This window comes from Alosa sapidissima, chromosome 15 (assembly GCF_018492685.1).
Source record: "Alosa sapidissima isolate fAloSap1 chromosome 15, fAloSap1.pri, whole genome shotgun sequence".
Classification (NCBI taxonomy): Eukaryota; Metazoa; Chordata; class Actinopteri; order Clupeiformes; family Clupeidae; genus Alosa; species Alosa sapidissima.
This window is the reverse complement of record NC_055971.1, coordinates 16812458-16838860: the sequence shown is the minus strand read 5'-3', so window position 1 is coordinate 16838860 and position 26403 is coordinate 16812458. Positions and strand designations below refer to the sequence as shown.

Genomic DNA, 26403 nt, shown 5'->3' with positions numbered 1-26403 from the left:
TTTGCTGGCCTGCAGACACAGTGCAAACCACCTGTGTGATGGACGGTCTGATAACAGAAACGCACGCACACACACACACACACACACACACACACACACACACACAGTAGGTGCATATGATATGAAGTCAGTGTAATGACACAGTGTGTACAAATAGCAGCGTCTCTTGACAATGTCAGTCTCTTGACAATGTCAGTCTCAACATAAACCAGTACCCAAGTAGGACCAGTCTAAATCCACACATATATAAATACACACAAACATACACACACACACACACACACGCGCGTGCACACACACACACACACACACACACACACACACACACAGACGCACAAATATACAATGATAAACACAAACACAAGGGAGATTAAGTGCAAAGCAACAATCAGTCTATGAAATCTGGAAGAATCGCATTAACTGTGTCTTGTCATGTTGTGACATGGCGCGACCTGACGCAACGGTGGACTAAGGGACAGACCCAAAATGAGACGGAGAACCAGAGAAAGGGGGAGGGAGAGAAGGAGAGAGAGAGGGAGAAAGAGAGAGGGAGAGAGAGAGAGGGAGGGAGAGAGGGGAGGTCTATAGCACCTGTACCTTCTATGAGCAGCTCCTGGCCGTGGCTGCCAAGCAGAGTGCGCGAGAGGAACGGAGCAAAGTCCACAAAGATCTCCCTCAACAGGGGGGCCACCTTCTCCAGAGCACGCTCCAGCTTAGTGGTGATGCTAGGGGTAGCGAGAGAGAGAGAGAGAGAGAGAGAGAGGAATGAGGGAGAACCAAGCAAAGAAAGTTGGAATGGAAATGGACAGCAACAAATAGGAGAGACAGAAGGGAGAACCAAGGGAAGGGAAGGAAAGAATAAGAGAGATAGGGAGAAAGAGAAGGAGAGAGGGAATTGGGGAAGATATGTTAATAATTTGACATTTAAATGGCATTTCAAAACACAATCCTTCCGTGGTAATTAGCTCTTGCATTGACAATCCGTCAGTGTCCAAAGACCAGACCAGTCAAGGCTAGGCATACTAACACAGTAACACTAACAAGTTTTAACCAAAAGAACAAATTCTACAGCAAAGTACATTTCATTCAATGACATAATTGAATCATCTAAAAATTCTAAAATCATGCAGTAATCTGTGCCTTGATAAATTGCTTTTCTATAGGACACTGTAAGAGGACCCCTAGTTCGACATCCTTCCTAGCACTCAGGAGGAGCAGAGGATGCTGGGAGGTGGTTGGAGCTAGCTGGGGTTGCTCTGCTAGAGCCAATCAGAGAAGAGGAGCAGTACACTTCTGGAGAGATCTGGGCCTTTTATCTCTCGACAGGCAGCAGAGCACATCTTCAAACAGAGACAACTCCGCTCAGAGCTGCATTGCACTGCACTGCACTCACACACACACACACACACACACACACACACACACACACACACACACACACACAGACCAGACCCCTAATAATGAACTACAGGGTTACATGCACACACAAACTATGCACAGACAAGCACATACAGTACAAGCAAATAATCTCTTTCTGTCTCTCTCTCTCTCTCTCTCTCTCTCACACACACACACACACACACGCTTACACACACACACACACACACACACACACACACACACACACACACACAGAAGAATAATCTCTGTCTTTCTCTGTCCTAGTCACATGGCAACAAACACACTCCCACACACATAGCTTGAGCTACTCCAACAAAACAGACCAAACCTAAATTTGCTCTAAATAGAAAGTAGAGCAAAGCAGTGCAGACATTACTCAAAAGTATCAGTACCTTCTAGCACACCCACATGCATTCATGCACAAACATGCACGCACACACACACACACACACACACACACACACACACACACACACACCCACACACACACACACTGACACACACTGACACACACACACACACACACACACACACACTCAAACACACACAACAAATAATGCTATGCGTGCATATATAAAAAGTGAACAAACAGCCACAAGCACACAGCCATGTAACCACACACACACACACACACACACACACACACTTAAACACACGCACACAGACACACACACTCAAACATACCCACACACACACAATAAATAATGCTATGCATGCAAATATATAAAGTGAACAAACAGCCACAAGAACACAGCCATGTAACCACACACACACACACACACACACACACATACAATAACTGTAAGCACATTTACATAAAAAGCCACATATGCACCACACACAAATGCAAATCTATGAGGGACGTGTGTCATTATTCTGTCCAGTAGTGGATACAAAAGATACAAAAGACTGTTTTATTCTTTTTATCGCCATGCTTTCCAGAGCTCGCTCCCATGAGGGAGAAAGAACATACAATGGCATACTATGGCAAACAACATCTGCGGCAGTATGGTGCTGAAAATGCATATCGGTCTTTTCCCTTTATATACGTGCCTCTCGATCTCACTCTCGATCTCTCTCTCTCTTTCTTTCTTTCTTTCTTTCCTTCTTTCTATCTGTTTATCTGTCTCGCTCTCTCTGTCCTTGCAAAATGCAGGTTAGGCTTCACAGCGCTGCCACTAGACAGTTCCATCATTGACTTCGCGGGCTCGGTAAGTGATGTCGGTTACTGCTGCCATGGCAACTGATCTGCGATTCCTTGAGCGGACGAGAGGGAGGGGGATAAAAGGCGCGAAAGGGAGAAAGTAAAACAGAGAGAGAGAAGGAGAGAGAGAGAGAGAGACCGAAGAACAAAGAAAGAAGAAAGGTTGATGGCGACCAAAAAAATATTCAAGCGAGAAATGGAATGAGAATACAAGGGAGCCTGAGAGAGAGAGAGATAGAGAGAGAGAGAGAGGGAGGACAGGGCGGGATGTGAGATGTCTGTCAGAAGGCATTAGCGCGGGGTGAGACGAGGGACCCCGAGGTGGTGGCTGTCTGCCCGCCCTCTCCTACTCCTCTCTATCTCTCTCTCTCCCTCGCTCTCCCTCCCTCACTCTCTCTCCTTCTCCTCTCTTTCACTCTCTCCCCCACTCTCAGGCCCTAACCACTACACACATTGTGATTCCTCTGCATTATCACTCCCACAACAACCCTGACAGGAAGGACCCAGGCTGTCCTTCACACACACACACACACACACACACACACACACACACACACACACACACACTCCATCACTTAGGGCGAAGGATACTCACGACACCCCACAAAATATTACAGAATATTCAATGCTAATTAAGTGGAATATATAAAAGAATATACACACATCAGTATAAGAATGTACGCAGTTGGGATGGGGATGCAAACTGGAAAATCTTATATCACTCATTAGTCAAAGGCACAAGGGTTGTAAAACACACACCTATTGGTGTAAAACAAAGACCAGAGGATGGAATATTTTTGGGATGGCACACACACACACACACACACACACATGCATTCATTTTTATAAAAGCCAACCTCATGTTCTCCATGGTGTCCTCAGGCATTGGAGCTACAGTCTGCACAGCCGGCAGGTTCTTACTGGTGGCTCCGTTCACAAAGCTGGACGAGGTGGAGGAGTTGGTGGAAGAGGAGGCCGCTTCTGTCGGACCTGAGGAACACAGACACACAGAATGGGTAAGACACACTCGGGTAACGGGCCTGGAACATATCACTGACTTTAACACATACTGTGTGTATGGGTGTGATCATACAGTAGTTAAGACACACATAACAAGAGACAGATATACAGTATAATACAGGAAGAAAAACAGTCCATGAATAATCTAATGCTTCAATACTTTAGTGTGTAAACATAAGAGCTGTGTATCCTTTTTATTAACTAAATGGCAAAAGAGTATCATCTAGATAAAGCAGCTATTCTTCAGATGTGTATATTTCATATTTGCATGTGTGTATTTGATGTGTATGTGCAATCTGTGTCATGTTTGATAAAAAGTCACACGCACACACACGCACACACACACACACACACACACACACACACACACACACCCTGACACATTTCTCACATTCCTGCTGTGAGGCTGTGGGTATTTTTAACAGCGATGGCCGTGTGCTGGTGAAGGTGTGTGAGCTCTTAATGGCCTTTGGATTGACTGGGGCCTTTCACAGAGGGAGCGGGAGAGGGAGAGACAGACAGACAGACAGACAGCCTCTAGTCACCTCAGGGTGAGGCGACACAAGATGGAACCCACCACCACACCCCTCCTCCTACACCACCAAACTCTACTCATGAGATGTCCTCCACTCACAATATGTATCTATCTGGTCCTTTGTTTAATCAACTTGATAGTAATGATAAGTACTTTCAAAAAATAATTACAATTATAAAGTATTCTGCAAAGCCCTCTAAAATTCCAAAATTAAACTACCAGAGGAATCAAGCACCAGGCAGAACAAGGTGAAATGTAAGATGATTGATTTTTGAAAATACATATACATATTATTTATAGTGTATTTGTTATGTCCATATTCAATAAATGTGGTTTCTAGGATACTAAATTCACACTTAAATTATCTTCTCATCTCAACTGAATGTGTGCATTGCTACAGCTATAATCATGTCAAATCAGTAGCACAAAGATGCTAGTCTCCTCAACCCCATCACAATGTGATAATGCTTCAGCTTTCCAGAAGTAAAGAGAGCCATCTAGTGGTTAGATGTAGCTCCTGCACAAAATTACAGCTCTTTACCAATTACTCCCAGAATGGCATCAAAGGGCCTCCTAATTACCCTGGGTAATTTAGTTAGGCTCCATTCACAACAGAGAGAGCCTTGTGACAATAATAGCCTTGAATGTAGCACAAGAATGTGTCTGGACAGTCATTATAGTCCAAATTGGGATCATTATGAGAACGGAACTGAATGGATTCAGCTGTACCTGTGGCAGTAGATTTGTGTTGTCTACGTTCATTTGTCTTACATTGGCTAAGTGACACGGCAGTGTGTGAATCACTGCAATGCCATTCCACTGATGTAACCTTTGTGTACTTCGATTGGCTGCATCTGTGTATGAGAGTGTGCGTGTGTGTGTCAGAGTGATTGCAGGCAAAGTGGTGAACTAGTGTGTATGTGTACATAAGTGAGTGTGTATGTATGAGTGAGTGTTCATATGACTTTGGGGGCTGTGGGCGTGAGTGCATATGTGAGTGAGATTACATGCGTGTGTGTGTGTGTGTGTGCCTGCTGTGTGTGTGGTGTGTGTGCGTGTGTGTCATGGCTACCTGTGGTGTTGATCATGCTCTTTGGGGTGGCCGAGGCGGCAGCAAAGATGTTGGGCGTGCTCCCTGCAGCCAAGCCCTCCCTGGAGCCGGAGCCCACCGTGTTCACGGCCAGACTGCCCGGAGGAGGCTTCTTCACCGGCACCACCACGCTCCTGCACACAGGACCAGACAGGACCGGACGGCGAGGAGGAGGGGGGACAAGGTGGACGAAAAGAAACAGATAGAAAAGACAGAAATGATTCGGAATGTTCATCCAAGTGGAAAAAAATGACAGTAATGGTTTCCTAACATGAAAAAAAAAAACAACTCATGAGAACACAATGTGTAACGTTAGAATAATGTTTTGATGGCATTGAGATCATCAGTCTCAGACTGATGTTACTGGTATACACAGAGTGTAATGCCACAGAATGTTCTGCAGTGCTGCCAGAAAGTCAGCACAGCATTGACAAGGTGCCCGTCTGATGGCTTATTAAAGCGGCCACAGGGGCTTACAGTACTGCAAATAGGGGTGCAGTCACAGGGTACACCTCATTCTTTGTGTGTGTGTGTGTGTGTGTGTGTGTGTGTGTGTGTGTGTGTGTGTGTGTGTGTGTGTGTGTGTGTGTGTGGCAGTGAGAGCAGAGTTTAGCAATTACCTATAATGAGGGAATGTAATAAACATACATGTGTAATTGCTTGTGTGTGTGTGTGGGTAAGTGAATGTGTGTACAGTACGCCAAGAACAAGTGTGTGTGTGTGTGTGTGTGTGTGTGTGTGTGTTTGTGTGCAAGCTGGGGGATGATGACGCCAGTTTTCCACCGCTCCATCAGGCGCTGGCCTTCAGCGGATGAGAGTGGCCAGACAGAGCGGCCCAGAGACCCGGCAGCAGCAGACAGCAGGACCAAAAAGAAGGACGACGCCGGCAGCGGCAGCGGCAGCGGTGGTGGTGGTGGTGGTGGTGGTGGTGGCAGGCTAGTGCGGACGACAGCATGGGCCTTTAGGGAAAAGTAAACATCCTGCCCAGGGTGACTGAGCGCCACGCTCCCCGCCAGAGCAAACAAATCCAGGGCTCAGACATCAAGTGTGTGTGTGTGTGTGTGTGTGTGAGAGAGAGAGAGAGAGAGAGTGAGAGTGTGTGTGTGTATGTGTGTGTGGGTGGGTGAGAGAGAGAGAGAGAGAGAGAGAGAGAGAGAGTGAGTGTGTGTGTGTGTGTGTGTGTGTGTGTGTGTGTGTGTGTGTGTGTGTGTGTGTGTGTGTGTGTGTGTGTGTGTGTGTGTGTGTAGGGCCGTGGCACAGGAATGGTGGCCGTCACAGTGACTTCCTGCTCTAGACTTGTGCTTGTTGAGCTGGAGAGGTTGTCAAACATGGCCTGGGATGCCGAGGGCGAGGCAAAGCAGAGTGTGCTGGAACGACCCGTGAAACACGAAGCAAGAGCCCACCAATCTTCTGTTTCTGCCTGTGTACACTATGGGTATGGATCAAACACACACACACACACACACACACACACACTGGGGGTGGATAAAACAAACACACTTCACCATAACAAAATATGAAGCTGATGTGAGCCAGACTGAACGCATACACCTACTCACACACAAACACAGTCACATACTTTCGCTAGTTTTCCCTCAATGACTTTCCCTTTCCCTTTCTCTCTCTCTCTCTCTCTCTCTCTCTCTTTTCTTTTCTTCCTCTCTCCTTCCCTTTCCTTTCAAACGTGAGCGGATTGGAATTGACGTGGCGTGTGTGTGCCATCAAAGCCCCCGCGCCCGGGAACACTCATGCGACCTGACGGCCTTCACCAGGCTTCCCGGGACTCATGGACACGCCGACTGGTCCCGGGCCGGACCGCCAGCGTTCCCGCTAATCCGAAGCGACAGTTCTAAATATGGACACACACACACACACACAGACTCTCTCTCTTACACACACACACGTTCAAATTAACTGATTAAGGGGAAGAAGCCCCCTAAAAAGTAAAAATACACACTAGCCCAGTTTGTCTGTGGTTATTAATAGTTACAATATAATATCACATGGTGGTGAGAGAACTGGGCATAAAGGAAGACACTGAAGATGAGAGCTAAAGATGGATCTGGTGGAGGGTGGGGGTTGCTGGGGGTCACGAGGGAGCACTAAACTTCTGAACTGGACATGAATCTCCGGTTACCAGAGTTATCAAACAGGCCCTTTCATTTTACTGAGAAGGGACTTTCTAAGTATCATGAGGATGAAGGCCTGAAAGAGTATGTGTGTGTGTGTGTGTGTGTGCATGTGTGAATGTGTGTGTGTGCGCATGTGTGTGTGTGCATGTGAGTGTGTGTGCATAAGGAGGGGGGTGGGGGGTCACACCTTTCCAGGACTAAAGTCCTTCCTGCCCCATTCCAGGGTAAGTATTCCCCCTGCACCATGAATTCAACCCCGGCACCAGTGGATAAGGAGCCAGGCACCCTGCTGTTCCACACCCCACTGCCATTCAACTTCCAGGAAAACAGTCCTCCAGCTACAGCAGGCTGCAGTCGGAGAGTTAAAGATGGATCACAGTGTGGTGCAGCATGACCAGTCAAACAGGGGAATTGTTTAATAAAGTTCCGCCAGAATACTGTGTCAATTAGTTACATGTATGTGAGTAAACTTTGTAAAAATGCCACTGGTATGTTATGCACGGAGAAAGCATCTAAAGGAGACAACTTAATGTACTTCATCAGTCTTGTGAGATTTTTCAAGCAAGTCCTGCTCAAAGTCAAAGATGCACTACTATAGAAACTTCTAGAGAGGTTGTAATCATATCTCAATCAAAGATAACCAGCCACACATACAAACTCAAACACAAACAAATACACACATATAGTCAAGCAAACACACACACACATATATATATATATATATATATATATATATATATATATATTTACTACACACACACGCACACAAGTCATTTTATTTCTGAAGTCATGAGGAAGAACATCACTTATTTATCAAGTCCTCCCCCTCCTGCACCAGCATCTGACATTTTCCACACTGATAGCCTCATGTTAGATGAGGGGAAGAGAGGAAAAGGAGAGAGAGAGAGAGAGAGAGAGAGAGAGAGAGAGAGAGAGAGAGAGAGAGAGAGAGAGAGGAGGACAACTCATAGAGTCTTTTAATTCATCTCTCCTACCTCTTCACTTATATTCTGGTGGGCATCTGACAGGAAGAACTGATACCAGTGGAGTGATGTACAGACAGACGAATAAAATATGAGCCCTCTCTTCATGAATAAATCATCTGTGCAGGCATTCATGAATGATGTATAGATTATCCAGTGCATATTTTATTAATAGGATTTTCTTAATTGAGTTGCCTTGAATAAAGCAAGGATTAATCAGGAAATGAATATTAATAACTGTGAGTATGCTTCGGGGAAATATGGTCTCTCTCTCTCTCTCTCTCTCTCTCTCTCTCTCATGTATGTGTTCATTCTTCCTTCTCTTTCTCCCTCTCTCTCACGATCTCTGTGAGAGAGCGACCACAGTGTTTTCACTGAGAGCCATTGCTTGGCAGAAGATTCAATTACACAGTATTAGGGGATATAAACTCAAAACAGAATTATGGGATGTTAATTCAATTAGTCAAGGAACAAAGTTGCAGTGCTGATATATGTGTTCCTAGTTTTAAGGAGGAGGGGGATGTTCAGCAGCTGTATAAGGGAAAGAGAGGCTCTAATATGAGTTTTTCATACTAAAACAAGCCCCATCTGCACAGACAGGGCCCATTGCTTTGTAATTGAAAATTCTCATCTCGGAAAGTTCCAGAGGGAAAAAAGAAATGAGAGAGCGAGAAAGCGAGGGGGGTAGTCTAGGGAGTCACCGTACTCTCCTCTGTTTGAAGGGATTTCTCTCGTTTTTTTTTTATCCATCCTTCGTCCCTCGTCTCCTTTTTTTGCGTTTTTCTTTTTGATGTTGTCACCTCCAATCTATGGCGCGCGTGACAGACAATCGAAGGGCCCCATCTGAGGCTGGCAGCTCATTTCGCTGTCAGGTGGGAAGCAATTAGACACGGCAATTTGTGCGGCCCCCGCCGATGACACGAGAGGGGCCCAGGGACAGGGCGGTGGGCGAGGGCCGCGGATGCTTTGTGTGAAAGCATTTCAAAAATAATACAGCGGGCCACGCAGACTCATTTTGGCCCTGCCATCTCCCATTAGGCCACTGAGGGCTGAGGGTGACAGGCGAGGGGAAGGGTGGTGGAGAGGTGTGTGTGTGTGGGTTGTGTGTGTGTTTGAGGGGGGTGGGGGGTTGAGGGGTGCAGTGTGATTTTGGGGGCCGCGTCTGTTTAATCTGTCATCAACGCCCAGGAGACCTCAACCCAGTGGTATCCCCCCTCCCCCAAACACACACACACACACACACACACACAAACGCCATCATCTCCCAGCACTGGACAGGAGGAGATCCTTCACACACAAACAAACAAACAAACAAACAAACAAACAAACTCACTCACTCACTCACTCACTCACTCACTCAGAGACACAGACACACACACACCTATGTGGTAAGCACAGAAGGATCTTTGCAACCTAGTCATCTCACATCAGCACAACTTGAAGCAGACAGGAAAATACACAAACATACACAGCCAAACAGACCGACACATACACAAAAACAAATATGAACACACATATCTTTCCCATATACACACACACACACACACACACACATTCTGTGCCAAAACTCTGTTGCATTTTGTTGTCCAAGGACAAACACAAGGCGAAACCGGAGCGTTGGAGTCTGTAGAGTGAGACTGATGGGATTTTATACAGACAGCCTTTGCTTGAGGTATAAACTTACCTCTACAACTTGAAATTCAGTCAATTTCATATGTTGAAGAGACTATGATTTGAACAAATTTCACAATCTGAATAAGTTTATTGAGGACTTGAGGGAGTGAGAGACCCCCCCCCCCCCCCCAAGAACTTTTATGTGCAGACACTGTCTTCACTCAGAGCACGCACAGCACACTGATCATGGGGGCGTCTTTGGAGGACTGGGATGCAGCCGGTCTGGTCTCCCTGGACCGCCCCGAAGAAAAAAAAACTCGGGATGACATCGAGATCCGATCTGCTTACAGAACGTAAATAAAGCCGCAACAGGCTCCGCCATCGACACGCAAACAGTTTCCAAAACACTGGGATTCTTGGCGACGGAGGCCGGAGAACGGGTCCCGTGTGAGTTATGGATCACTGACGGGGCCTGAAAATCATTGCCGATAACCCACGTGGTAGACAAGGGGCCTGGAGTCTAGCAGAGCATTCAGGGGTCACAGGAGTTCACCTCTACGAATCCTTATTACTGGAAACTTAACAAGAGCTGTTGACTGTTAACTCCATGTTTACTGTTAACTATTGTAAGGCTGTTTAGTCATGTAGGTATTCTGTCTTTGTGTATTGGTAGTTTTGTAGCATACACATATTTAACAGAAAACAGTTGTATTGTAACACACTGCAATGTGTTTAGGAAAGCTAGTGTGGTGACGCCACACAGACATGCTTTTCTTGCATTACAAAATGACAGTTAAAATGCAGACTTCAGAAAGGTGTTTCTGTAAGGGTGTTACTGTTTCTCTTTGAAGTGGACAGTGAATGAAATGGTATGGATATCATGGCACACACACACACACACACACACACACACACACACACACAAAATCACAAAAGACCGACACCAAAGATGATGAAGACATTTACTGATAAGTACACTTTCACAGGGTTGGTTGGTTGTTTTTTTAGAAGTCGAAGTCGCCCATAGTTCCTGAGACCGCCATACCTGTCGAAGGAGTGGAACTGCATGGGCAGCATGGCGTGGGCCTCCCTCTTGATGGCAGGGTCAGGGTAGGGCAGGGGCTCGGGGCCGGCCTCCGCTCCCTCCATGGGCGCAGCCACCAGGCTCTTGAGGATCTCCTTGACGTTGATGCCCTTGGATTGGCTGATGCTGGAGATGGACGAGGCCGGCTTGAGCACCTCCACCCTGCTGATGCCGCTGCTGGACGCCGGCTCTGACAGCAGGCTCTCCTGCGACCTCTTGACCTCAGAGGAGAGCGTGCACAGGAGCTCGCTCATGGCGCCGGGGGGAGTCGGGATGCGGCCCATGGAAGACGGGGGCCCGTCGAGTTCGGCCCCGTTGAGGACGCCGGAGACCTGCTCCTCGCCGATGCCCGAGTCGGTGTGCGGGAGGGAGGCCTCGAGGTGGAGCTCCTCCACAGGGGTGGGAATCTCCTTCAGCATCCCGCCAGAGTCCGGGAAGGCCACTGGGTTATCTGTAATACACACACACACACACACAAAACACACATGTAGGCACAGCTTATCAGAGGATGTGCAGCCCAAACAGGTCACACATTTGACACACTAAATCACATCCACACACTTACTCACACACACACACACACAACCACACAAGCAACAACAACAAAAACAAAATGTTTCTAGTCTTTGGCAAGTCACAAACAAATCAATATTTAAAATTGGTTTACACATACACATAAACAAATAATATAAATCACTCGAGCAAACTGAGCTGTCTTCATTTTCAACTCGGTATTCCCTCAAAATAAAAGGAGGAAAAATAAACCCCTCAGCACTTTGGTGATTAAAAGCAGTCTGGGTTGTCCCGCAGTGACATGCTGATTTATCAGCGAGATTAAGCGGCGGACTACACACAGGCTCCCCTCTAATGCTGCTAAAACACGGGGCGCCCACTCCTGTCCAGCTCACTGAAGCCCACTTCAGAGGGGGAGAGCCGCCGCACGGGAGCACACACTCCATATTCCTGGCAAGCTACAGGGGTGGGGGTGGGGAATGAGAGCGGCTTGGGGTTGGAGGAACGGCGTTCACTGCTCATTTAGCAATAAAAAGGGGGAAAAACTTTCCCCCACACAATGAACTTTTGTTACTGTCTCAAAAATGTCTCAAAGATTTTCTATCAGTATTCTAGGCATAGATAGATCTGTCAAAAATGAGACAGACATATGAGATTACTCATTAATGGGATTTTACAAGTGATATGGGGGTATGGAAGACATTCTGATTACATACCGGTACTCTTGTTTGAGCTTGAGAACTTAGGTGATGCACTAATATGCACAGACAGAGAGGTAATCTAATAAACCTGAGGGTTTAAACCTCACTAATCCATTCATTTGTTTTGCGTGTGTGTACAGTATGTGTATTTGTGTATGTGTGTGTGTGTGTGTGTGTGTGTGTGTGTGTGTGTGTGTGTGTGTGTGTGTGTGTGTGTGTGTGTGCGTGTGTGCGTGTCAATCCATTTCTTTACTGAACAGTTTGGTGATTTTTTTCAGTCACACACATTCACTTCATAATTAAAATGTGGGAGACAATAATTCAGTGAAAGGTAAGCAGATTATTATTCTCTTCAGGAACAGTGTAACTGACTACAGCGTGTTTGGAAGTCACTATTCTTCATTTCCTTTGTGGAATACTCCTGGATTACCTCTGGACAGGCCACCTGCTCAAAGATACATCCAGCAAAATGAAATATGTAACGATATGCGATGTTCGATTATTTGCCAAGCTTTGTTAGTCTGAGAAGAACATGGTGGTTGGTGCCAGGAAAAGAGCAGATATATGTAGTGTACTGTGTGCATCCTGACGTCAGCATATGGCACTAAGATGAAACACGCCTGTGTGTCTTTGAGTACGGGACACACAGACAGAACCACGTGTGTGGACACAGCTGGACGGACACTGATGGGTTCAATTCCAAAGCTCGGGCTTCACAAGATGATGGAACAGTAGAGGTTGAGTGCAGGGAGTGATTTGCATATTGAATATACAGTAGCAGCAGCGCAGAGATATACAAACTGCATCTAAAAATACACAGAATCTCGTACGCAGGTGATGGGACCACAGCCACACCGCGGTCTGGGGACTACTGTGAGATGGGAATGGTGGTGCTGATTGGGGGGTTGCAGGTGTCAAAGGTGATGAATTGAGTGGCTGTTCTGCATACAGCTTCTAAAATTTCACAAGGCATAAACAACGTAGGCAATCGAGCCCAGAGCCTCACAGCTGGGGCCCTGTCTGAGGCCATAGAGACTGGAGAGCAGAGGGTGTCGGCGATTGATTAGTCATCCTCAGCCTCTTACCCCATTGTGCTCCAGCTGCAAGGCTTTCTATCTATCTCTCTCCATCTCTCTCTCCATCTCTCTATCTACCTCTCTCCATCTCTCTCTCCCCCTCTCCCTGCCTGACCCACTTGTTTCCCAGATGCCGTGGCCCCGGTCACATTAATATTCATCATGTGGCCTTAACAATGTCAGCTCGGCCCGATTTAGCTCCACAAGACGTCTGGGTTCTGGCTGGAGGGGCAGACAGATAGCCGCGGGTCACATGTTGTCTGGGCAACACATAAAACAAACAAATAAATAAAAAACACTACCTGAGCCCGCCCCGATTTCCTCCTCCAAGTTTATGAGGGCTGTGCATCACCTCTGTCTGTCTCTCTATCGGTCTTTCTCTCGCTCTCCTTTCTTCTTTGTTCCCTCCATGATCCCACTCTCTCCTGGTGGATTGCCTTCCTAATGGGCGCTGACAGATGTTGCTGGAAATAGCGTACTACCAACTCTCTCTCTCTCTCTCTCTCTCTCTCTCTCTCTCTCTCTCTCTCTCTCTCTCTCTCTCTCTCTCTCTCTCTCTCTCTCTCAAACTCTCACTCCATCTCTCAATCTCTCCTACTCCTTCTCAGCCCCCTACACATAGCCCTCCCTCAGTTGCTCCCCTCGTCTCTTTTTGTTTTTCCAGTGCTTTTTTCATGCAATCGTTCTCCGAAAAAATCAAATCTCCTCCGCAGGATTTCTGACTTGAGTTTTTATCCTCATCTTTACCCCTTATTTTTCCACTCTTCTAACAATGAATCATTAACGTGTCCATGCTACAATACTGCTTCTTCTTCCACAACCTACTTCCTGAACTCTGCTCACCCCCTAGCTTCTCTATTTAATCCTGCGCAGCACAATTAGCTAAGTCTATGAATAAGTAATGACCGCATAGCAGATCCCCCTGGCTATGTGCAGTCCTGGTGCAACACAAGGGCGGCATAGCAGCCTTGCTAGGCCTCCATAGAAGCTAGCATGGCAGGAGCTAGTTGGGAGATGAAGCACAAAACTGAGCAAAAAAACTAACCGATTGGAAATGGTGATGTACAAAGTAGTGTAAACAACACTATGGCAAAGTTTGTCTGTTGATTTACATTCTGACAGACCAGCTACTCAGATAGCAAAATCAGATTTGCAGATAGCGGATTGGACCACCATCTCTTTAAATTTAACTTGTCATAAGTATTCAGAAAAGTTAATAAAATGATATATGGAGTATAACTGAACAAATGAAAAAAGATTTTAGACCAACAGTGGCAAAATACCAGAGAACCAATGAGCAAAATGCCAGCGGACCGCCGGCTATGCCCCCAATGGACCGACAGTGGTCTGCCAGCCTCTTGCTATCTGGGTAATGTCAATATGCAAAGGGCTAACAACAGCATAAACTAAAGAGTCAGAAGAAAGGAGAATAGAATAGAAGAGAGGACAAGAGAAATGATGAACAAAACAGGCTAAAAAAAACTGCAAAGCGCTGTCAGACAGGTGAAAGTGCAATACATTATAACAACTGTGTACTTGTTATATCGAGTCTATTTCAGCAGGTAAACAGCAGAAGCTGAAAAAGACAGCCTGAAGATGTAACAGGCTAACATGAGGCTACCATATGTGGAAAGGGATTAGGCTAACGTTCCACACACATGCTAATAAAGCATGTAAGTAGGCTATCAGGCTACATGCTGCCGAGAAACAGATGCAGCGCAGAGAGGGCGCACCTGTGCTGGTGGGAGAGTTGATCTCCTGTCGTATGCTCCTCCCCGATTGGCTCATAGCCCTGGCAGTCTCCCTCTGGGGCTCCAGGATGTCCCGGTACTTGGAGACCATGAGGACAGAGATGAAGTAGACCACAGCCAGGGCCAGGAATTGGGCCTGCTTACTGTCATCCTGCACGACACGGGGGGAGAGAGAAAGGGCCAAGCAGTTAGCACGCAACTCACAAGATGCACTGAAATACAGTGAGAATATCTCATGCATGTAAACAAGTTCATAAACACACAGACATTTTCCCAATTCAATATCAATGTATTCTCCAAACACCTAAAACCTAATAATCTACATCTGTGTGAGAAAGCTCTAGTGGCTTTGTGACCAAATTACATGTGCAAATAGACATTAAGATTTAATTGAATGAGTAATGTTAACTCTGAGAGTTTTGATATTGCTCGCCAGAATGTGATATTACTCCATCTCGACACCCCATAAAGCATCTTATTTCCCAATGGCTAATCAAGCATTCTCCCAAAACGCCCCCCCCAAAACACACACACACACACACATAGCTCAATTTGTATATTAGGAGGACTCAATACACAGATGGTCTGAAGAGTGACAAAAATGGAACAGAAAAAGTACAGTGCCTAGAACATACTGTACTAAACAATGGCTACATACTACTTAATAAAACTAAACAAAACAACACAAAATTAGCACAAGGCTAGTAGAAAGCGCTCTCTCTCTCTCTCTCTCTCTCTCTCTCTCTCTCATTGCTATAATGGGAGGAGTTAAATGGAGCAAGAAGGCAAAGAAACCAAATTAGGTGACATCTCCTGTCTGTCTGTCAGGCTGAATCCTGAAGTCCCCCCCTAAGGTCTAAGCCCTGAGCCCTCAAAGACTTAACTGACATCTGATGATAAGTGATAGAGTTTGAGAACTGACATCTGATGATAAGTGATAGAGTTTGAGAGGCTGAGAGGCTGTAAGGGTTCAGAATGATAAAAAGGAATGGGACATCACCGGTGGCCTAACGTGTGATGTTTTTTCAAGCTTCTTGCAATCTTTCAAGATTTTCACGTTTTTTCAAGCGCCCAGCCCTCATTTTGGGTAACCCTGTGTTTCACGTCAACAACACTATGAATAGTAGGTAATTCCCTTGAGTAAAGTGTGCATAGATGCAGACTTACGGAAAGGGCACAGAGAGTGAGCGAGCCCTCACGCACTTCACAATTTCACAGTACGACAGCCCTAAGCCCTCACGAAGTTAACGGGGAACGCGCATCAAAGTCTGCGAGTCCATGAGGGGGACGTCGAGATTTCCCCATCAATCTCCTCCACTCTAATCGCCACTATCACAGCTTGGCATCGACACACAATAGTCATCGGAAAAGCCAGCAATTGGGCTACCTGCTGTGCTGCTGCTATTATGTTAATTTGTAGAAATAACATGCTCAGCGGCCAACTGACCAACTGATTAATACAACATTAATTCAACATTCCAAGAATTTACCAGTTTCATCTTCTTTCTGAGGTTCAAATTGTGGTAATAGGATAGTTGACATGACAGTGACAAAATGATAAAAGAAGTCTCACATTCAATCCCAATCTAGGACATGGCAGATTCTGTTCTAAATCTGCACAAATTGAGCCCAACAGACAGACACACACACACACACACACACACACACACACACACACACACACACACACACACACACACACAAACAGGCGTGTGTCATGCTACTCACCACGTCCCGAAAGACAACGGCGCGCAGCCGGTTGATGTCCACGTCCTGCAGCAGTCGGTCAGGATCCTTGATGGGAGAAAGGTTACTGGGGAGATTCTCTATGGCAGTCTAAAGCAGAGAGACAACACCACACAGCACAGACATCTTTCAAACCCACCCGCTCGCTCATATCAGGGCAGCATGCTCGTCAGAGCAGACACTTATATACACACCTCGCAGCTTTCACCTCAGATTTAAATCGACACAACAAGAGAGACGCAGGGTTGAAAGAAGCAAAAAGAGTGATAAAAAGGTGACAGGTGATGACTACACAATCAAATCAGTTCTGTGAGCTTAACTGGTAGATCCAAGTCGAGTCTAAAATAGCATTAATTATAGTGTGGGTTCAACATCCAGGGTTAGGGTCAACTGGATTTCAGCCACGGAGAAAAGTGAATGACTAGTTGACTGGCAATGTTACTTTTAAGAGAATACTGTAGGCAAAACTGCACCGTGTATTAACACTGTGGTTCATTTGCTTGTTTGTGTGTTTGTCTGTAATCAGGATTATGTAAACACATTGTGCTAAGATATTTGGGCTTGGCTGAGAGGTGCACTCTCAGAGCGCCATTCTAGTAGTATATGTGTACCCTAGTAGTGTGTGTGTGTGTGTGTGTGTGTGTGTGTGTGTGTGTGTGTGTGTGTGTGTGTGTGTGTGTGTGTGTGTTTTGCAGGCACCTTGCTAGCAGAGGCTATATTCTGTAGGCTGTCCTGAGACTTGCTGTTGAGTATGGACGCTTTGCAGCCTCTGTCCCTCTGTCTCTGCCTGCATTCCAAACAGTTCCTCACAGCCACACAACACACTGAACAGAGCAAGAGAGAGGGGGTAGAGAGAGGGAGAGAGAGAAAGAGAGTTAGATACAGACGGTAACAAACACACAAAGCAGAATAAAGATTGAAAAAAGTCCACCCACTCATGCGTACACACACACACACACACACACACACACACACACAGGCAGAGAGAGTGAGCAGTCACGTCCAAAAGAACACCCTCTATGACTCATGACTGTGCCAGACACAAAGCGAGACTCCAGCAGAGACTAAATACCTGACACCTTTGCAAATGGCCATCTGACACATCAGGAATGCTTAAAAAGTTGAGCTATTCAGTGGATGCCGACAGGCAGACATGCAATCGGGAGGGTGGCGGGGAGCGAGGTCTGCACAACGGCTTTGCCCTCAACTCCGTCAATCATTTAGACTGACACATCAAGACACCAGGGCGCTATGAATGACAAGCTGTGTTGACTGAATGTGGGTAAGATATCAAAGTATCAAGATTTCAAAACATGGAGAAAATAAACTTATATACAGATCCTGTACAAAAGAGCTTTGATAAAGTGCTGTGAGGTGCTTTTTATGTCAAAGTGTGATGGTTATCGACTGGAGACAGACAGGTCTATTTGGCCTTGTAAGCTGATATGTAGCAAATATTGATCTTTATTGTGAAATGTCACACAAACGTATTACTGAAACCTTATTGACTTTCATGATAGGATTACATGAATCCTATATTATAAAATGCCCGCTGGCAATCATCCTACCATAAGAAGCAGGTGATTTATGTTTTTGATCTTATGGCATTCAATTTCAGACAACAGCCTTCCTTACTATTGTTTGATGAAGAATCAGAATCTCTCAGAAAAGTTTTTGGAAGCAAGGTTCACAGCAGTGGAAATAATGCGACAGATTTAACCTGATTAAAACTGAACATATTCTGCATTTTATATCGCAGCACTATCCAGGAGAAACTAAACAAATAAGACAAAACCACTTGTGGACTAATAAAGTGTTTCTCCATTTGCAGCATTCTAGACGGCATTCTGTTTTTCTTTCAGTAATAATTATGCAATCCCAATAGAAATAGAGTACGATAGAGTACAATAGAGCAGGGGTTCCCAAACTTTTCCACGACAAGGCCCCCCAAATACCACTAGGTTCTGGCCAAGGACCCCCTTGATGTTTTATTAATTAAACCCGTCGACAATACTACGGCAAATGTAAAAATACATTAAGCTAATCTAATAATTATTTTAGCCACAACCACATCGCGATGGAGCATACAGTGTGTAAAAAATTTATTTGGGGCTTTCTGCTATATGAGAGCCATCGCTCTACTATTCCCAGTCATTATCATGGGAAATATGTTCAGATATGAGTCACATTATTATAATGGCATTGTATAACAACCCTCATAGTATATTTTAAATGTTTCAAATGTATTTATTTCTTGCTTTTATTTTTTCCTCCAACTTGCCAGGGGGCCCCGGCCCCCACTTTGAAAACCACTGCAATAGAGTACTCTTCCTACACACAATCCATTTAAAAACTATTCACTCTCACTTACCCATATCCAGTCATTACTCTAACTAACCTGGCCTGTGATAGACACACAGACACACACACACACACACACACACACACACACACACACACACACACACTGTATACACACACATACACAAAACACACACACACACACACACACTCACCCAGCCTAAGACACTGGCGCATGAGGCCTCCCGAGGACATGTTCTTCTCGGCCTCGATCTCGCTGAAGTTGAGCGAGCTGGCGAACACCAGCACATCCACCATGGCCATGAGGCGGCTTAGGAAGGTGTTGGCCGTCTCAGCGGACATACCCTGAGTGGCCTCCACGCTCTCCAGCTCCGTCTGGGGCACAGTGGGAGACTGATGAACACACACACACACAGGACCACAGCAGAGAGAGAGAGAGAGAGAGAGAGAGAGAGAGAGAGAGAGAGGCAGATGGAGAGAGGGAGTTGGTGGAGAAAGAAAGGGTGGGAGAGAGGGAAAGAGAAGGAGGAGTGGAGACGAACACACAAACAGAGAAAGACAGAGAAGGCTCTGCTAAGGAATATAGAAGAGTTTACATCACACAGTCATCCCCTCATAGAGCATACCCATACACTCAATCCTGTGGCCTGCCTAACACATACTGTACTGTACATACACTGCCCCCCCCCCACACCCAAACACTAACACATACAGTACACATACTGCCCCCCCCCCCCCCCCCACACACACACACACAAACACTAACACACACACAAACACTAACACACATAAGAGTTTATTACATAGTCTTCCCCTCATAGCATACCCATACTGTACACTCAAATCCTTTGGCCTGCCTAACACATACACACACTGCCCACCACCCCACCCACACACACACACACACACACACACACACATACAAACACTAACACATATACACACACAATATTGTTCTACACACAATCATGTTTACAATCTGTACAAATGAACAAAAGTATTTCACAAAATCTTACCTGCAAAATGGAGCACACAAACTAGCACAGACTAGCGCATAAGATTATACTCAGCACTGCACACACACACACAAGTTAACTACACTAGAACACATCACATCCTACCAACTAAAACACACACAAACACACTCAACATTACACAATTTAACTACCCTGTCATTCAGGGAGTCACCAACAGTGTTGCACACACACATACAGTTGCAATATATTACAATACATAGCAATATATTCACAAACAGCCCCTCGGACGTATGAGAGTGGTGTCAAACATGCAGGGTGGCTGACATCGCATTAACATACTGAAGTGAGGGTGACGGCAACAGTGACCTGAGTTATGACTCCTTGCTCCCGACTCAAATGAAGGCACACATGCAGGGTGGGGGGGCCCTGGGGGTGAGGTTGGGGAAACCTACTCTTCATTTGGCCCAGCCAGGCTCAGGCTGTGAGGAGTCGAATGGCGGGTAGTGGGGGGTGGGGTTGTGGGGTGGGGGCCAGCAGACCATCGGGGCTCTGTGTTTGGGATCAAGAGGCGAGCACGGGCAGCATAGAGGTCCTGTGCAGCTCTAACAGGGCTCAGTTCTGTGGCCTCTATTCAAACATCCAAAGCCAGTCCCTCTACCTGAGCTAGCGGCTAGCAGCTAGCTGTTAGCTACACAAATGAGCACGTTGTCCACAGCATAAAATATGCTTGTCTGGAACAACACACTAATGCATAGAAACATACTAAACTAAAAAGTGGTAGGATTCTAAAAGGCTGGGGTTATAAATATTCATGAAGCCTTATAAAGTCAGTCAGACTAAATAGAGGGAGAGGCTTTGGAGGCGAAAGGTGATACATTGTCAGCCTGACATACCGGCTGTGGGCACAGGGGCTACAAGATACAAGAGCACCCACCTCACCCACCGTGTCAACTCTCTCGACCCTGCGGCCCACCTCACCGGTCTTTACCACCCTCTGGCCACTAGCATTCTTCTGCTTCTTTGCCAACAGAAAACATAATTAAAAGGTCGAGCATACACCCCAACCCCCGACACATAAACCGTGATAGTGATACTCTTAGAGTCTGTCTGGGCGTGTTCTACTCCCGTTAGCATTCTCTCAGTAGGCTACTCTGAAGTGAATGATGAATGACTGAGGTGTGTGAGCTAGAAGAGATACTAGAGTTAGCCATATGAAACATCACAAAAGGAAACAACTCATTGTTTTAACTGTGTAGCCATTCAAGACACATTATACAGGTGTTTCAAAGCGTCCTCATCTGCTCCTAAATGGCTACACAGAAGTGGCCAATCAAAGCAGCCTAAGCTCCATCTACTGGAGTGAAGTTAGAGGAAGAACAAGCACCGCGATGAAAGATTATGATGACTGAACTGTGAGTGTACTATAATGTGTGTTTTATGGAAGTACAATGAAAGCATCGGTACTGACCTTGGTACTCTGTCCAAAGAACACATAGGAAACACATAAAGAAAGTATTATGTACATCACAAGGGGCACATTTGTGTTCATACATGTCAACATCAGAGCTGCTGACAAAAGGGATATTTCATAAGCAACGCATAACAATAACAATCCTCACTACTGCCAATAACCTTTTTATTTATCTATTCCTGCAGTAGACACATCTCGCCACTAGAGGGAAGTAGAGCCCATGTGCTACTCACAGAGGGTGAGGTGGCAGCAGAGAGCAGAGGCAGGATCCCGCCACACGCAATGATGATGTTGTCCACCATCTGAGAAATCAGGTGGATGGTGTTGTGCACAAAGATGATGTTCTCATTGCTGTTCACAAAGTCCATGACCGATTTGGTGGAGTGGCTGCGAGATTGAACAGGAAAAAATGACAAAGAAAAACAGGAGACAGTTTACACACCAAATTAAACAAGAGTCATGGTTATGACCAAAAAAAAATAACACAGAGGGTGTAAGAAAAGAGAGAAAGTGGGTGAGTGAGAGATAGAGAGAGAAAGAGAGAAAGGGATAGAGAGAGAGAGGAAAAATAAAAAAGAGAGAGACTGCATGGCCAAAACATCACTCAGACAAAGGGGCCCTAATGAAATCTGAAGCTGCCTCACAACACCGTTGCTGACACCTTGATCCTAACTGACGTTAGCGAGGCATGACTCAGCTTCCTGGCGGCCACACATTAACACACACACACACAGACACACACAAACGATGAGTGACCGCGCTGACCTCCTCCAGACGTGCACGTCGGTCTCGAGAGCGAAAAGCAGGTCAGTGAGCAGGCGCTGGTGCATGGGCGACCACTTGAACTCGGGGATGCGGAACATGGTGGTGCGCGGGCCCGGGCTGAACTGCCGCCGCTGCTCCTCCGTCATGGGCATCCCACGGAAGCCCAGGTCCACCCGCAGGTCCCGCTCCAGCTGGACAACCGAGCGACCACCGTGCAGGGTCTGCAGAGAGAGAGAGAGAAGCAATCACAGTCTGGCTATCGAGAAGGGCAGACACAGGCAAACCTGGCAGCCCAGAGAAGACAGGCTGTGCACCAACTGCAACCAAGGTGCCATAGAAATAGAGCTTCACTTTTTGGCTGAATGCTGCCAATGGAAAGAGATACGAGATCAATTCTTTCCTAAATTCAGAGAAATGCATCCAGACCTTCAAAACTTTAAGGATCCAAGTCTAAAGAGCACGAGAGTCACAGCAAGATATATAGATGCTTGCCATAAACAAAGGGAGTCACTTAATTAGTGAAGCACACAAAAAAGTCAAACACACACATGCACACACGGTATGATTATGTGAGAGAAAGTATGGACAGAAAGAGATGAGGGAAGAGTGCAAAAGAAAGCTGGCAAGACAGACAAAAAGAAAGAAAGGAAATTGGAAAAAGGGAAGCATTACAGAGAGATATGTTCAGCAGAGGGAAAGAAGATAAAGGGAGAGAAAATAATTAAAGAGGGAAAGGAAGATAGATAGAGAAATGAGTCCTCTCTTGACCTCTCGTATCTTATCTGTTCATTAATGCCGTTACCACAGGCAACGTTCAAACGTTCAAGCGCTTAATAATACAAGGCGGGAGGATTCTCATACAGTCACTTCAAAAGAACCTTCCACTACAACGCATACGGGGTCAGCACTGTTTCCATGTGCCCATTCAAACTTAGCTTTATTGGCACAGACCCCTCCTCAGTTTGGAGTCAGTGGGCCCAGAGACACGGCCATTTGTCCTCAATGTCGGAGAGTGACCCCTCGGCCAACAGAAGAAAGAAACAGCACAAGTTCAAACGCTTACATAAAACAATTACTGCTGAGAGAAAGTCAAATCTGAAACGAGTGTGAGAGGAAGTGAAGTGAAAAAAAGTCAACCTTGAAGGAGCTATGTAAAGGGCTGGGGAAAAGTAGGTTGCAACGCAGAGCTCTTGAATTGTACATGAGCGAATTATGCAACAGCCTAAGGATGGAGAGAGAAAAAAGAGAGAAAGGGAGAGTGTGTGTGAGAGAGAGAGAGAGAGAGAGAGAGAGAGGGACGAGAGGAGAGGAGGCTAAAAATAGCGGCTCTGCTAACCCACTCACTTCCCATCGGTTCACCGAGCTACGCAGGTGAGGAACGGCAATCACACCGACCATGATGGAGAGAGAGACAGAGAGAGACAGAGAGGGAGAGAATGATGAAGAGAAACAGAGAAAACACAGTGGGAGGAAGGGAGAGAATCCAGTGACTCTCCAATGAATAACATAAGGGGGTGGAAAAAACTGAAATAACACCCAGGCCATGGTGTGTTAGTGTCCATAAAGTCTGTCCAATAGAGGGCCTGCTGAGCTACCAGGATGAACTGGCAGAGAAAAAGAAAGACAGAGAGAGAGAGAGAGAAAGAGAGAGAGAGAGAGAGATAGAGAGAAAGAGAGAGAGAGAGAGAGAGAGAGAGAGAGAGAAAGAGACTCCACTGGGTGCAGTTTTGCTTGAGTGGTCTCGGTCTGGGGCCAGCCGAGGCGGTCACAGAGAAAATGGCTTCCTGGCTCTCTGTGTGCACACGGCAGCCATGGCTCTCAGCTGGCCTGCCTGATCAACTCCTCCTTAAATTCCGAACCAGAGTCCGGATCACCACCTTCGGCTCTGGCTCTGGCCTATAACACAGCCCAAGCAGGTGTCCAGGGAGCACACCGCATTATAGTCTCCGCTGAGACATAGAACATCCTTCATCAGGTCACTTTGGAGACACCTGCTTACGGAAGTGGGCCAGTCTAAGGTGATGGATCTATGCATGTAGAGAACATAGCACCCACGGGGAACACAGCGCCTCAGTGCTAATGTACACTGTAGATAAGGTGCCCTTGTATTGTAAAACAGCGAAAATGCAATGCCCCTATTGGCATAAACCTATGTAGCAGCTAATGTACTATATCCAAGAATGAAAACAAAGTCAAAAGTACACCCTTGCATCAGTACATATAAACAATTAAGTTCACTAAGCCAGTGTTTCCCAAACTTTTTTTCTGGGGACCCACTTTTTAAAAATGACAGACTATCGCGACCCAACTCGTGACTGTGGTTGTTAACAAACTAGATCCTAATAGAAAGCTGTTAGCTTTTCTAAGCTATATAAGGTATAAGCTAGGGGTATTACACAACATAAATTGTCACTAGGCTATGCTGGCGACCCAAATAAAATCTCCTACGACCCACCTGTGGGTCGCGACCCAGTCTTTGGGAAACAATACACTAAGCTGACAAGCTGGGGGTACAGTATGAAGCATTGTCCAGTTACAGTACCTGTGTGGTGGTGGTGGTCTGGATCTTCTTGGCCTCCTTGTCCTTGCCGTCGTCAGACCTCTCGGTGTCCGAGGCTGTGCTCCCAGCATCTGCGGCTGCCGAGCTCCCTGCCCCCTTGGCGGCCATGTCGCCCTCCGTCTCCGTAGCAACTTCGCCGAACCCTGAGGCTCCCCTGCCGGCGATGCTGGCCTCTCTGTCGACGGTGGGACTCGGATCTGTCAGCGAGGATGCGAGCTTGAACTCGGCCTCCTCGGCCTCATCCTCCAGGGCGCAGCGGGCAGTGCCCAGCTCCGCGCCTCCACCGCCTGTCATGTGCGCCAGAAGGCCACGGTCGTCGCTGGCGCCCGTCCACACCCGTGGCTCCCGCGGGCCCAGCTCGGGCAGCAGCTTAGTGTCCGCGCCCGAGGCGCCGACCTCCCCGAACAGGAAGCCGCTACCGGATGCTGAGGTGGGGGCAACGGCAGCGCCGATGGTCGTGCCTTTTGCCAGTCCATCTTTGCCGTCATCGGCGAGGGTGATGAGAGGTCCACTGCCAGCGTTCTTCCCTTCGAGGTTGGTCTCCGCTTGTCTGGCACCGCCGCCCACCTCGGGCACCAGCACGCTGCCGACGCCGAGCTTCTCCACCGCAGCTGAGTAGGCGTTGCCGAGCAGCACGTCCACGCCGGCGGTCACAGCCGGCGTGCTCTCGGGCGACAGGTCCATGTCCTCCAGCTTCACCTCCGTGGCCTCCACCTTCTCCGCTTTGATGTCCACCAGCAGGTCGTGCACCTCCACGCGCACCCCCGCAGCCGCCCCCTCTCTCACGGCCGCTCCACCTGCACCACCCTCCTCCCCCATCCCATCCTCCCCTCCTTCTTCTTCACCTCCACCTCCACCTCCCCCTTTCCCTCCTTTCCCCGACCCAGCGTCCTTCCCCTCGGCCAGGGGGTTCCGGGACGCCTCGGCCCCCTCCGGATAGTCGGCCTCACTCTCGGGGGTCTGAGTCTGCGAGGTGTCGTCCAGCTCCAGCGAGGCGGCCCCTTTGATGCCGGTCGGCTGGGAGGACAGGCCCGAGATGGTGCTGACCAGCCCTTTGCGGCCCTTCTTGATGTTCTCCTCCTCCTGGCGTTGGTACTCCTCGTACATCTTGGCCAGGTACTCCTTATGGGCCTCGTAAGTCACCTGAAGGACAGGATGAGAAGTGGAGGCTTTGCATTAAACGGAGCTCCGCATAACACACTAAAGAGCTTCCCTCTCTACATTCACTGCGCTGGCCTTTTCTGGGTGGCCTGATTACGGCCAGTAACTGTAAATACCACCTAAGGTACTCGTTGGACTCGCTGTCCACCTGGGGAAATGTTACAGGTCACACCTTGATTTCACCTTTAGAATGTCACTGCAGCGTCATCTTGGATTAAGCTATTTCATCCTGAAAATGTCACATCCACTGTGTCCTCTAGACATTTGACCTAGTTTTCAGCTAAGACAAATAACAAA

At 47.0% G+C, this 26403-nt stretch overlaps 1 protein-coding gene across 7 annotated transcripts in view; it reads right to left on the bottom strand.

Moving 5' to 3' along the window:
* Positions 1-26403, bottom strand: part of LOC121683409 (neurobeachin-like) — a 284145-nt gene that overhangs the window by 136888 nt on the left and 120854 nt on the right. The window contains exons 22-35 of one of the 7 annotated variants that reach the window (XM_042063032.1): positions 25791-26088; positions 24928-25724; positions 22386-22606; positions 21854-22007; positions 21618-21626; positions 21084-21164; positions 19367-19565; positions 17550-17674; positions 16833-16898; positions 15087-15255; positions 11025-11514; positions 5233-5384; positions 3463-3595; positions 598-725 (exon numbers count right to left, since the gene is read on the bottom strand). In XM_042063032.1, coding sequence (XP_041918966.1) covers positions 598-725; positions 3463-3595; positions 5233-5384; positions 11025-11514; positions 15087-15255; positions 16833-16898; positions 17550-17674; positions 19367-19565; positions 21084-21164; positions 21618-21626; positions 21854-22007; positions 22386-22606; positions 24928-25724; positions 25791-26088 — 3022 coding nt within the window. The other 6 variants (XM_042063026.1, XM_042063027.1, XM_042063028.1 and 3 more) reach the window with 6 other exon arrangements.